At 41.6% G+C, this 14,944-nt stretch overlaps 1 protein-coding gene across 5 annotated transcripts in view; it reads left to right on the top strand.

Annotated features, from left to right (window-relative positions):
* The window catches only part of HECTD1 (HECT domain E3 ubiquitin protein ligase 1), a 101,138-nt gene that overhangs the window by 22,308 nt on the left and 63,886 nt on the right, over positions 1 to 14,944 (top strand). For all 5 annotated transcript variants that reach the window (XM_077818997.1, XM_077818995.1, XM_077818996.1 and 2 more), the window contains exon 3: positions 14,700 to 14,934. In XM_077818997.1, coding sequence (XP_077675123.1) covers positions 14,700 to 14,934 — 235 coding nt within the window. The remainder of the gene's footprint in view (positions 1 to 14,699; positions 14,935 to 14,944) is intronic.

The following is a 14,944-nucleotide window of genomic DNA, read 5'->3' as shown; positions in this document are numbered from 1 at the left end:
ACGAATTTATTTGAGCATATCTTATCTGAGAAGAGTAAGGGAAGTCGACCGGAGAGTGTTCCCCATCGACGCAGCACAGTGAAGACTCCGCGGTAAGTTGACCTAAGCAATGTCGATTCTAGCTACGTTATTCATGTAGCTGGAGTAGCATAACTTAGGTCAACTTGCCCCCATAGTGAAGGCAAGCCTTCAATAGCAGAAAGGAGCACTGCTCCAAAGATGAGGCAAGATGCGGATTACTTTCTCAGACACCTAGCAAAAGGCAGAGGAGTTGTCATGACTCACCCCGGGTTCCGTCAGTGAAGGGTCATAAGACTGAAAAATACCCATTCTGCTACCCCAGTTGAGATATCAATGACAGCGTGTGCAGTACTCTCTAAACTTAAGGACTTCACTGCCCACGGTGCCAGCCTCTTGGTATTTGGTGCTTCCACATGGACTACGTTCTCATCCGTAGTGGTGTCCTTCTAGTTTAGCTTGCCTATGTGGTAGCTGATGCATGCATGGTTACCAACCACCTCAGCACCGAAGCAATATATGGTGCTGAACAATCTCTCAGTTGAACTGGTATCAGGGTTATCTCTGCTGGAGAGACGTAGGGTCAGAGGAGTGGTGTTTGGGATTCAGCTGGAGCTGATGGGAGTGCCAGCGTCATCTGGATCCCTCTTTCTGCCCTAGTCTGCCCAGGACATCCTCAGGATTAGAAGAAGATCTGGAGTCCAAGAAGATGGTGGGGATGGCAGCCATGGTGGTGAAGTTTGCTCCAATAGCCTTCATCTGTTTTTTCTCTATTTTCCCACCAAAATCTTTCTTTAATGACCCAAAAGGGGAGTAACGAGTGTAATACCCATCCCCTCATTATTTTGTCCACCAGTTAGGTTTTGTGTTCGAAACACCAGTTTTGGTTCTTTAATTTCCAATTTCACACCCTCTGTTTTTTTACCAAGGATGATTTTAATATGGTTCTTGAACCATTGGTAAGCCCTTTTGTTTAGACTAATTCAGTCTTTGTCTCCTTTTCTCAACAACATTTGTTGTTGTAGGTTACTGTGACACCTTAGGAATGTTCACATTACTTTTTACAGTTGAACTCACAATTAAGGTAAGTTTGTGTGCCCAGTTATCACATCAGAGGTCATGATGATTCCAGTCGTCTGACATCTCTAGGGAGGTCCAGGCAACAATCAATGATCTCCCATTTGAGAGTAATGACCTCTTCACCAGTGAGACTGACATAGCCCTCCATACCTCAAAATATTCTCGGGCAGCCCTTGACTCCTTCGGGTTCTGTCGCAACTCCTAAAAGGAAGTAGCCTTGACACAGTACTATGGTCAACCACCAAGATCTTGTATGTCAGTGTGGAAGAAGCAGAGATTTCACCAAGGGCAATCCTCTGCTTCTTCCTTGACAGCCTCACAATTTGGGGCTTCAAATAGTGAGCCAGTTTGATGCCAGTGTCGGGTTCCTGCTTGGACCGCCACAGGGTCTCTTTTGTTTTACTCCTTCCTCCATCCTTTGGCAACAGTCTGCTCTATTTTCAGGATTCTTGGGGTGGAATTATCTGGGGATCATGAGCAAGTGGTATTCCATTCAATTCCAATCCCCTCTGTCCTTTCCTTGTCCCTTTTCAGGGACCTTTCTTCTGAGAGACTGTTAAAGTAGGAGATAGATTTCCTGTTGCAATTAGGAGCAATGGAGGTGTCATCCTTGGAGTTCAGAGGCAGATGTTTTTATTCCCACTACTTAATCCCAAAGAAGAAAGGGGTTTGGAGACCCATACTCTATTTTTAACTTCTCAACACCTTCATCTGCTGTGTCAGATATAGAATAGTGACCCTAGCTTCTATAATATCTTCATTAGATCCCATGGTCTGGTTTGCAACTCTTGGCCTGCAAAACACCTATTTTTGTATCTTTGTACCTCTGGCACATGAATTCCTGGTAGGAAAATTTCACTGCCCGCACAGAATCCTACCCTTTGGCCTGTCTGCAGGTCCAGGACTTCTCATCAGTTGTCTGTTGGTAGTGGCAGCTCATCTAAGGAGATGAGGAATCCAAATATATCCATACGTAGACAACTGGGTAACTAAAGGAAGATCACCACAACAGGTGATCAGCTTTTTACAGACAATCCTGAAACTCTCTTCCTCCCTAGGTATCAAAGTAAACAGAGAAATACACACTGACTCCACTCAGAGCATCGTTCTTAGAGCACTTTTAGACTCCCCATCAGTGAAGGCCTACCTACCACAGCAGAGATTTCAGACTATATTAGACCTCATCTATCAACTTCATGCCCATCCAAGAATACTACTGAGGACGTGTCTCAGACTTCATGGATACGTGGCTGTGTGCACTCATGTCATGTCACTGAAGCATGACAGACTTCACCTTCCATTCATGCAAGAGCGGTTGAGATTATTGTACCTGCCCAGCAGGCACTGAATGAACATGATGGCCACAGCAACACAAGAAGTCATTATACTGGTGGACAGAACAACTTTAGGTATGCAACAGAGTTTTCTTCTCCATGCTCCTAGCTACAAAGAAGTTGGTAACACAGACCACCACTCAAGAATTGGGGCTCATTTGGAGCAACTGAAAACTCAGGGACTGTGGCCTCTCAGGAAATCTGCTTGCTCATAAACGTTTTGGAACTCGGCATGCAAGATTATCCTGCCTCTTTTATGGGGATCAGCAGTTCAGGTGTTGACCAACAATACCACTCTGAACCCTCAGAATGTCTGTTTAGATAGCACTATATCAACAGATGGGGGCGCAAGATCATCTTCACTTTGTCAGGCCATGCGGCTTTGAAAGTGGTATATTCTATACCTTTCCAGTCTTCAGAATACACTGGCAGACCATCTCGTTAGGGACTTTTTTGAAAACCTTGAGGGGTCTCTTAAAGATATTCACACAGAGCATCTTTTCCAAATGGGGATTCTCAAAAGTGGACCTGTTTGCAACCAACCAGAACAAGAAATGCCAAACTTTGTGCTGCAGTTGGGGAGTGAGGGGGGGCACAAGCCTAAACTTTGACAGATGCTTTCCTCATCTCTTGGACAGTGAGACTGATGTATGTGTTTCTGCTGATTCCTAAGATTCTGAGGTTCCTGTTGAAACTGAGACAAGGTACAGGACAAATGATCATGGAAGCCCCAGCATAGGCCTTAGGCAATTAAGGTGTTGGGTGGGGTCTGGTTAACTTAATAACATAGCTGCTGATTACTTTACCCATTCTGCCTGACATTTTCTCCCCGAATATCAGTCATGTCCTACACCTGAACCCAGCAGTTTTTTCATCTGATAGCCTGGATGCTGGCAAGATGATATCCACTGAAAGAAGCTGTTCAGCTGGGATTGAGAATATTCTACTGCAGATGATGAAAATCTTCAACCATATTGATTTACAGAGCTAAATGGAAGAAGTTTTCTATTTGGGCACCTTTAGTATCAACTTTCTCTCTTGATAACATCAGTATTATCAGTACGGGATTATTTGCTAGAGCAGTCTTTCCATCAACTTGGTTAGAGTCCATCTGCAGCAATATCTGCAAATCACTGTTGTTCAGATCCGTGCTGTATTTTCACAACCCACAGTATTAACATTCCTGAAGGGTCTCATGCATGTTTTTCCCCTAGTTTGAGAGTCCACCTCCTTTCTAGAATCTTAATAGCAGGGTTGTGTGCCCCTGCTTCGAGAATCCTTAGGAACCTGTTCTCTTTACCACTTGTCAATGAAAACTGCTTTTCTGGTGGCCATTTGTCACAAGATGTCTGGCCTTGTTATGTGAAGTAGGTCCTTCTCCCCTGTGCCAGAGCAGGTACTCTCATTTGGCCAATTAAGAGAATGGGGCAGCATTTGGGGATATAAAGGGTCAGGGAGTGACCTGGTGAGGTGGAGTTCTAGTGAGTCAGAGCACACTGATTCAGTCAGGAAGGGCAAATGAGAGCTACCAGAGACCAGGGGATTGGAGGAGTCCTGAAAGGAAGCAGAATGGTTCCTGGGAGAAGGCTGAAGGCAGGAGAGCACCAAGAGGGGTTTGCTGGCTGGCATCCCCGAGCCAGGACTGGAGAGCGCTTGAAGGCAGGAGGAGCAGCAGAGGGAGTTGCCTGCTATCTCTAAACTGAAGCCAAGGGCTGGAGGCAAGGGAACAGTGGGGGAACTTTTACATGCTGATGTCTCCAGGGCCAGAAAGCAGGACCCGGAGGACCTGTGAGGGGGCCAAGAGGAGTGAGGGCTGCTCCATTGGCAAAGATGCTCTCAGTAGAGAGGCTGTGGGGTTCCGACTGGTCGGAGTTTGGTTGCATTCCATTTGGAAGAGCTGGGATGGCTATCCTAGTACAATGACAGGAAAGGATTGATAGAGTCCGGGTGTGGTCAAAGGCATTGGGTGTGGTATGTGGGGAAACAATCGTTGAGATGTCTTGAGTTTTAATGACTGCACTGGGCTGGGGAGAGAAATGAACTGTTTAGGACTTCTGTTATGGACTATTTGGACTGTTGTGGTAATAAAACAGTTGGAAGGATGGGTAGTACTGAGACCAGAAAGCCTGAAATGAAGTTATTGGGCCACTTTAAAGGGGAAACTCCTCTGGCCTGTAAAAGCTTCATCTTCACTAGGGGGCTTTGCCAGTGTAGCTTTGTTACAATTCAGGGCAACTGCGTCTATATTTCCCCTTTTTGTCCAGCAAGGACACCCTCTCTAGGCTCCTGGCTTCTCAGCCATTCACCTCTCTTGGGTGGAGATTTGTATGTCAATCCGTCTTGACCAGGGTATTTTCAGACTGCCCAGAACCCTGCCTACACAGTGAATTCCCCCGGATAGTCGGACTGTCTAAGCAGGCCTGCTTTACTTGTCTCTTTTGAGATGTTAAACAGTGTAATTGCCACAGTTAAGTTACCACACAGTTCTTTCAAAGCAAGCACATTTATTCTTAAGGTAAAAGCATTACAGATAAAACCTATTAAAACAATAAAAGAACATACAAGTATGCTAATAAGCTTACCAGAAATTACCTCAACTCCAGGAAGGACTCTGGTCAGTGAACAGTGCTTCAAACCCCACCAAGGAGTTTTTCTGTAGTCACATCTTCATAACAGCTGTTAGCTCAGAACAAGCACGCTCATGAATGAGAGTCTCTCCTTTATCCAGTTTAGGATTTGAAGAGATCGAATAGGTAATGAGCCAGGCAGTGGGCTTTTCATCAAGGCGCAGCTTTGAAAGAATGGATCTAAAGGAGGGGAATTTGCATTCCCCTCCTTCCAAGTGTATTCTACTTACACTTTAACTTTGTTTGTCCAGCATGCTGTTTCAGAGATGCTCATAAAACATCCCAGGGTTTATATTAGCCATATCTCCTCCTTCAAGTTACATACTATTCCACAATAATATGCAAACATTTGCAGTCTTAATACAAAGAAATCCTAAAGTACATACACTTAATAAGGTTTAACTTAATTCAGTAAGATTTATCCAGGATATTGCAGAACCTTGTCATACCTGTCACAAATTCTGCTGGCAAAGCTTTTGTTTAAACTAGCTCTGAGCTTCTAGTTGCAGCGAAGGGGTCAGAAGGAGGGGCCAACCGTGGAATAGTGTTTTTCTCCAGTATTCAGCCCCTGTCATTGGACACTCACAGAAATTACCAAATCCGTTATCTCCAAAGAGACAGTATACACAGCAGCTTGTTGGCTTAGCTGAGGATTCACGCTCTAACATATTGCACTGGAAAAGCTTATAGTGAAACCAAGGATAAGTTTATTACAATCAGAGATTTAAGTGATAATAAGCAAATGTAATCGAAACAGGAAAAGTTACAAATAAAACAAAAAATAGCATGCTTCTAAGAGACTGAATGGAAGCTTAGCAGTCTGTCTCTGTCTTATCTACAAAATATGTTAAGTTTGAAGAAAATGTATTCGTTCGCTTTCAAGTTAAAAGTTCACATTCAGCTAATTGAAAACTTTTTAATCTACTTATATCAACTCAAACTTAGTGATTTGGAACTTTAGGGGGGATCTTTGAACCACTTTAACTATGAATTAACTATACTTTAACTATGAATTGGTCTTGTACTACCTTTGTCCAGGGGTGCATCACACCTGAATGTAGTATGTGTGTGTGACAAGGAAGATGAGATAATATATTTTATTGGACCAACTTCTGTTGAAGTTGTTGGTGAAAGAGACAGCTTTCTTCAGAGTTGTTCGTTTGCATGTAGCATGTATATCTTATGTGCTTCATGACATGACTCTGTGCAAGCAGTGAAAAATTTCATTGGGCTTTTTTGCCTCCATACTTTTTTTTTTTTTTTTTAATTATGTATTCTTAAGACTTGTCTTTCTCTGTCTGATTTTGATCAATTAAAGTTTGGACCCTATCTCTTAACAGAATTTAGTGAGTATGTGTTCTCTCTTTATATAGTCTATATATGTTTATATAAAAATTGTAGGCTGAACTTTGATGATCGCTCTTTAAAAGATAATGGAAAAATTAACTTCTAACATTACTAAATGGGTACTGCATTAAAATATATAACGAATGCTGATGCTCAAAAATGAGTGGACTAGATATTTGTAGAATAGAGCAAATATGTATGAGTGAATAATCAGTTTACAAATTGAAATGTACTAGAACAGGGAATGAATAGATTTATTCAGTACATTTCATGCTACAAGAATAAACACATTTTGTGGAGTTTTGCAATCTAGGCTATACATTTCATTTACAGTGGCTGCTTTATGCTGCATGGGTGGGGTGGGGAGAGGAGTGATTCCTGAAGCTCTTTGAGTTCTACTAAATGCATTATATTTTAACTCCTCTTTCTTAGTTTTGCTTATCAGTTTGTACTGCCCTCTTTTTAGTAGTTTGAAGTGTTTCAGCTGTTCTGGCATGTTTGTGCAGCGTGGTGCTCTCGCCAACTGTCTGATTGCCAGTATTGTTTCACCAAACTAAAAAAGAAACAACTATGGAGCGTTATACAGAGGCAAGGAAGAGAAAGCAGAGAGAACTAAAAAATTGAGGCAGGTGGAGAAAATTGTGGACAGGGCATTGGAGGACTTCTAAACAGGGTAGATTGATTTAAATCTAAGTGATTTAAAAATTGTAATCATGTTTTTCATTTGTACTTCTTATCTATTTTCTAAAAGAGAGGTTAATTTTCATCAGTTGGTAACCATTACCAATAGCCTTTACACGAAAGACAGTGTATCGTCCAGGTTAGCAAAAAGATTACACTATATCTATCTATTTATTTATTTATTTGTTTATTTAAGCAATTCTATAGCTTAACTTACATTTATTCAGTTTTAAATTTTTGCGTTTTTTGATTGTTAGGATATGGTGAATGTGATGCATTTCTTATTTACTAGATTATTTTTTACTTGTGATTTGTGTTAAGCTCTATTTGGACTGAATTTCAAATTCAATTAAAATCACAGAAATAGGATTCTAATATTTTTATGAAATAAAGCCATCAAGGTATTTATGTGCCAGATATGCTAAACATTCATATGCCCTTTCATGCTTCGGCCACCATTCCAGAGGATATGCAACCATGCTGATGATAGGTTGTGCTCGATAACGATCCAAAGCAGTGTGGACTGACGCACGTTCATTTTCGTCATCTGAGTCAGATGCCACCAACTAAAGGTTGATTTTCTTTTTTGATGGTTCGGGTTCTGTAGTTTCTGAATTGGAATGTTGCTCTTTTAAGACTTCTGACAGCGTGTTCTAAACCTTGTCCCCCTCAGATTTTGGAAGGCACTTCAGATTCTTTAACTGTGGGTTGAGTGCTGTAGCTGTCTTTAGAAATCTCATATTGTACTTTCTTTGCGTTTTGTCAAATCTGCAATGAAAGTGTTCTTAAGTAGAACAGCCTATGCTGGGTCGCCATCCGAGACTCCATAACACAAAATATACGGCAGAATGCAGGTAAAACCATGGAGCAGGAGACATACAATTCTCCCCTAAGTAGTTCAGTCACAAATTTAGTAAACGCATTATTTTTTTAATGAGCGTCATTGGGATGGAAGCATGTCCTCTAGAATGGTGGCCAAAGCATGAAGCATACGAATGTTTCGCATATCAGGCACATAAATACCTTGCAATGCTGGCTACAAAAGTGCCATGCAGATGCAAGTTCTCACTTTCAGGTGACGTTGTAAATCTCCTGTAAATGTAAATACGCTTTTTGTCTTAGTGATTGGCTGAACAAGAAGTAGGACTGAGTGGACTTGTAGGTTCTAAAGTTTTACATTGTTTTGTTTTTGAGTGCAGTTACGTAACAACATTTTTTATGTTTTTGGAAGTTGCACTTTCACGATAGAGATTGTGCTACAGTAATTGTATGAGGTGAATAGAAAAATACTATTTCTTTTGTTTCTTTTTTTACAGTGCAAGTAGTTGTAATTAAAAAAGTATCAAGTGAGCACTGTACACTTTCTATTCTGTGTTCTAATTTAAATCAGTATATTTGAAAATGTAGAAAAACATCCAAAAATATTTAGAAGAAATTTAAATTGAGATTCTATGATTATTTAACAGTGTGATTAAAACTACGATTAATCACGATTCTTTTTTTTAATCGACTTAATTTGTTTTGAGTTAATCGCTTGCGTTTACTGCAATTAATTGACAGCCCTAGTATTTATTTCATTAAAAATATTAGAGAGGTCTTTAGCTATTTCCAAACTGAGTATTGGAGCCTGTAGCAGAACCCAAGCACTGTCCCAAGGGAGCCTCTGGTAGTTTTCTTCTCCAAAGGGATTTTGACCCAAAGAGATTGTTTTATCCATTACATCACTTCTAATTTCTTTACAGTCTACCTCATCATTAATATACAGTGCTTCACTGCCACCTTTACCTTTATTTCTGACTTTCCTGAACAGCACATACCCTTCAATACTTGTACTCTAATCATGACTACTATTCCACCATGTTTCTGTTATTATAATGTCTGGTTTCACTTCCTGCACCAGTCATTGTAGTTCCTCCATTTTGTTACCCAGGCACTTTGCATTGGTGTACAGACATATTAGTTATTTCTGCTTGGCTTCACCCAGATTCTTCACACACTTGAGTATAGTCATTCTACTGCTAGTATTGCCTACCTTACTGCTTCATTGGTATTTGCATTGTCTTTCCTTTTGATGTCCATTCTCCTACCCTCTGTTGCTCCTTTCTCCATTGCTGTATCCTCTCTTACTTGATTTTCCTCCTATTCAGTGTTAGAATCGGGCACGGAGATTACATGAGTGTCTCCCAACCATCTCTGAATTTCTAGTTTAAAGCTCTTTTAATCAGTTATGCTAACCTTCATCCCAGATGTCTGTTTTCCTCCCTACTCAGATGGAGTCCATCCCATGAGCACAGTCCTATGTCCGTGAATGCCTCCCAATGGTCCAACATTCCAAAGCCCTCCTTACGGCACCACTGCCTGAACCATCTGTTGATCATCATAATCCTGTCTCGCCTTCGCTCTCCTCCTCTAGGGACAGGTAGAATCTCACTGAAGATCACCTGAGTCTCTATTTCTTTAAGCATCTTCGCAAGCCTGGCATAGTCTCCCTTAGTGCATTCCAGTAGGAATCTAGCTGTATCATTTGTTCCCATGTGAAGGACAATCAGTGGATTCTTTCCAGCTCCCATTAGAATCCTCTTCAGCCTCAGGTCCAATTCCCATGTCTTAGCTCCCAGCAGACAGAACACCATTCTATTCTCTGGATCAGCTCTGGTGACAGGCCTGTCTGTCCTTCTTAGTAGGGAGTACCCAGTCATGTAGACCTGCATCTTCCTGGTATTGGTGCCATTCTCCAGACTTCCCCCTTCTGTTCTTTCTGGCTGCAAGCCTTTTGTCTTTTTCTCTCAATTGCAATCTTCTGAGCTCATCCTGTATCCTCATAGGGCTCCGGACTCTGGCTATCTCCATTGACTCGCCTCTTCTTATAGGTCTAGCAGCTCTTCTCTTCTTCCTGGCCCTCACACCTTCTGTTACTGCCTGCTGCTCTACTGGTTTCTGATATCAAAATGGGTAAGAGTCCACTGCAGAATTTCATCACGTAATATTTGGGGGGAAAGAGCACCAAAAATATAACACTTAGACCTTTTTCGTTCTGCTTTAAAAAGGGAATGATAAAACATTAAAATAAATAAAAAGAGGTAATTATGGCTAATTTTGTAAACTAAAAGCTATGTCTGTAATTATAGAATCATAGAAATGTAGGCTGAAAGGGACCTCCAAGCAGACATTTAGCCCAACCCACTGTGCTCAGTCAGTACCAGGTATACCTAGATCGTCCTTAACAGGTGTTTGGCTCACCTGTTCTTAAAAATTGCCAGTGATGAGGATGCCTAGCACATCATTGATAGGTGCTTATCCAGTCTGTTCTTAAAAAAAACTCCAATGATGATGATTCCACACCATCCCTTGGAAGCCTATTCCAGTCCTTAACTACCCTTATAGTTAGAAAGTTTTTCCGAATATCTAACCTAAATATCCTTTGCTGCTGATTAAGAGCATTACTTCTGGTCCTACCTTCAGTGACCATGGAGAACAATTGATCATAGTCCTCTTTATGACAGCCGTTAATATATTTGAAAACTGTTATCAGATCCCTCCTCAGTCGTCTTTTCTCAAGACTAAACATGCCCAGTTTTTTTAAATATTTCCTCATAGATCAGGTTTTCTAAATGTTTTGTTACTTTTGTTGCTCTCCTCTGGTTTCTCTCCAGTTTATCCACATCATTCCTACAGTGTGGCACCAAGAACTGGGCACAGTACTTCAGCTGAGTAGAGTGGGTCATTTACTTCTTGTGTCTCAATATAATACTCCTATTAATACAGCCCAGAATGATATTCACCTTTTTTGCAACTACATCCCATTGTTGACTCTCGTTATTGATCCTCTATAACCCCCAGGTCCTTTGGAGGGGTACTACTGCCTAGCCCCATTTTGTAGCTATACATTTGATTTTTCCTCTCTAAGTGTAGTAGAACAAGTGTAGCACTTGTCTTTGAAATCAACAAGAATGAAATTCAACAGAGTCAGACCATTTCTCTAATTTGTCACGGTCATTGTGAATTCTAATCCTGCCCTCAAAGTGAAAATGAGGTAGGATCAGAGTCTAAAATAGGGAAGGAATAAGTCAAAAATTACTTAGACAAGTTAGATGTCTTCAAATCACCAGGGCCTGATGAAATGCATCCTAGAATACTCAAGGAGCTGACTGAGGAGATATCTGAGCCATCAGCCATTATCTTTGAAAAGTCATGGAAGATAGGAGACATTCCAGAAGACTGGAAAAGGGTAAATATAGCGCCCATCTATAAAAAGGGAAATAAGGACAACCTGGGGAATTACAGACCAGTCAGCTTAACTTCTGTACCTGGAAAGATTATGGAGCAAATAATTAATCAGTTTGCAAACACCCAGAAGATAATGTGATAAGTAACAGTCAGCATGGATTTGTCAAGAACAAATCTTGTCAAACCAACCTGATAGCTTTCTTTGACAGGGCAGCAAGCCTTGTGGATAGGGGGGAAGCAGTAGATGTGATATATCTTGACGTTAATAAGACTTTTGTGGCTATCTCGCACGACTTTCTCATAAACAAACTAGGGAAATACAACCTAGATGGTGCTACTTTAGATGGGTGCATAACTGGTTAGAAAATCATTCCTGGAGAGTAGTTACCAGTGGTTCACAGTCATGCTGGAAGGGCATAACAAGTGGGGTCCCGCAGGGATTGGTTCTGGGTCTGGTTCTGTTCAGTATCTTCATCAGTGATTTAGATAATGGCATAGAGAGTACACTTATAAAGTTTGAGGATGATACGAAGAAGGGAGGGGTTGCAAGTGCTTTGGAGGATAGGATTAAAATTCAAAATGCTGTGGACAAACTGGAGAAATGGTCTGAAGTACATAGGATGAAATTCAGTAAGGACAAATGCAAAGTACTCCACTTAAGAAGGAACAATCAGTTGCACACATACAAAATGGGAAATGACTGCCTAGGAAGAAGTACTGTGGAAAGGCATCTGAGGGTCATAGTGGATCACAAGCTAAATATGAGTCAACAGTGTAATGCTGTTGCAAAAAAAGCAAACATCATCCTGGGATGTATTAGCAGGAGTATTGTAAGCAAGACACGAGAAGTAATTCTTCTGCTCTGCTCCGTGCTGATTACGCCTCAACTGGAGTATTGTGACCAGTTCTGAGCGCCACATTTCTGGAAAGATATGGACAAATTGGAGGTAATCCAGAGAAGAGCAACAAAAATAAATAAAAGTCTAGAAAACATGAGCTATGAGGGAAGATTGGGTTTATTTAGTCTGGAGAAGAGAAGACAGAGGGGATATGATAACAGTTTTCAAGTACATAGAAGATTGTTACAAGGAGGAGGGAGAAAAATTGTTCTTCTTAACTTCTGAGGATAGGACAAGAAGCAATGGGCTTAAATTGCAGCAAGGGAGGTTTAGGTTGGACATTAGGAAAAAATTCCTAACTATCAGTGGTTAAGCACTGGAATAAATTGCTTTGGTAGGTTGTGGAATCTCCGTCATTGGGGATTTTTAAGAGCAGGTTGGACAAGCACCTGTCAGGGATGGTCTAGATAATACTAATCGCTTGGCTACTCTCGCAAGTTACAGCGCAATAAAGGAGCCCCGGGCGCACTAGCTCACTAACCGTCCACATTGGCAAGGCACGTAGAGCGCTCTGACTCCACAGCTACAACGCTGCTGGTACTCCACCTCGGTGAGTGGAATAACGTTTGCTGCGCCCCCGCTGGAGTGCCGTGGCACCAGTGTGAACGAGGTGTTGCATTACTGCGCTCTGATTGACCTCCGGAAACGTCCCATAATCTCCTTAAGTCAAGTGGCCACTCTTGTCATTGTTTTAACTCACTGTAGGAATGCAGATATGCCCTTTCAAAGCTCCGTTTCTGACAGCTGGCTGCTTATCTGCTCTGAGACAAAGGAACTATTACTGAGGAATGCTGCTTGCTGTGAGTGAGTGAGAGAGAGAGAGGCCGGGGGGAGGGGGAGGAGGAAGGGAGGCATGCTGACACGCTCTCAGCCCCCCCCTCCCCCCCCGAACCCACTCTCTCTCCCTCCACATACACACAACACGCTCCCCACCACCCGCATTTGAAAAGCATGTTGCAGCCACTTGCATGCTGGGATAGCTATCACAATGCACTACTCTGTGGTGTTGCAAGAGCTGCTAATGTAGCCACGCCAGTGCACTTCCAGCCGAGTGTAAACACTCGGCAGCGTTTTCCCTGCTGCGGTCTCCGAAGGCTGGTTTAACTCCCAGCGCTCTACAACTGCAAGTGTAGCCATGCCCTTTGTCTTGTCTTGAGTGCAGGGGACTGGACTAGATGACCTCTCAAGGTCCCTTCCAGTTCTATGATTCTATGAAAATGCTTGCAACTCCTTCCAACCACCTTCCACTCCATTATCCAGGTCATTAATGAAAATATTGAATAATACTGGACCCATTACAGACCCCTTTTCGTACTCCACTCAATACGTCCTCTCAGTTTGACAGCAAACCATTGATAACTACTCTCTGAGTGCAGTTACTCAACTGGTTGTTGTCCCTGGTTTGCTTATGAGAACGTCACGTGGGACTGTGTCAAAAGCCTTACTAAAATCAAGATATATCATGTCTCCAGTCTCCCCCCTATCCACTAGGCCAGTAAGCCTATCAAAAAAAGAAATCAGATTGGCGTGGCATGATTTGTTGTTGATAATTCCATGTTCGCTATTACTTATAACCCTATTATTTTCTAGGTGTTTCCAAATTGATTGTTTAATAATTTGTTCCAGTATCTTTCCAGGTGTTGAAGTTAGGCTAGCTGGTGTGTGGTTTCCTGGGTTCTCTTTGTTCCCTCTTTGAAAGATAGGTCATTTGTTTGCCTTTCTCCAGTCCTCTGGGACTTCACTGGTGCTCCAGGAATTGTGAAAGATAATTGTTAATGGTTCCAAGATTGCTTTAGCTAGTTCCTTATGTCCTGTAGGGTGAATTTCACCAGGTCCTGCTGACTTTAATAGCTCTAACCTACCTAAATATTCTTTAACCTGTTCTTTCGCTGTTGTGGTTTGTGTTCCTTACCTTTTGTTGTTAGTATGAATTATGTTAAGTGTCTAGTCACAATTTATCTTTTTAGTGAGGATGAAGCAAAATAGGCATTAAATACCTCAGCTGCCTTGATGTCATCTATTATTAGCTCTCCTTCCCCACTAAGTAGAGAACTTATCTTTTTCTTCATCTTTCTCTTGTCTTGCTCCTAATGTACTTATAGAACCTCTTTTTATTGCCTTTTATGTCTCTTGCTAGATGTGTAACTCATATTGTATCTTATTTCTGATTTTTGTCCCTACATGCTTATGCTGTTCTTTTGTACTTTTTCCTTGGCAATTTGTCCACTTTTCCATGTTTTGTAGGATTCCTTTTTGATTTTCGGGTAATTGAAGAGTTCCTGGTGGAGCCATGTACTCCATGTATATTATTAGTAGATGCCACTGCAATAAGCTTAATTGGACAAGTGGGTTAGTTTTGTTGTGAAACTTACATGGAAGATGTACCTGTGTGTGAAAATATGAACCTCTTAACTTGAAACTGTATGAACTATTGTAACATTGAGGAATTTGTACAGTAATTGATACATAATTACCTCTTTCTACAGTTGCCCTCCTCGTACTTTCTTACCAGCACTCTGCAAGATTTTCCTTGATGAAAGTGCGCCAGACAATGTGTTAGAGGTAACAGCTCGTGCCATAACTTACTACCTGGATGTATCAGCAGAATGCACCCGTAGGATTGTGGGAGTAGATGGAGCTATCAAAGCACTTTGTAATCGTTTAGTTGTTGTTGAACTTAACAACAGAACCAGCAGAGACTTGGCTGAACAGTGTGTAAAGGTAAGTGCTC

The sequence above is a fragment of the Eretmochelys imbricata genome, chromosome 6 (assembly GCF_965152235.1).
Source record: "Eretmochelys imbricata isolate rEreImb1 chromosome 6, rEreImb1.hap1, whole genome shotgun sequence".
In the NCBI taxonomy this organism is placed as follows: domain Eukaryota; kingdom Metazoa; phylum Chordata; order Testudines; family Cheloniidae; genus Eretmochelys; species Eretmochelys imbricata.
Note: the sequence above shows the minus strand (reverse complement) of the source record. Positions and strands in the feature narration are given on the sequence as shown.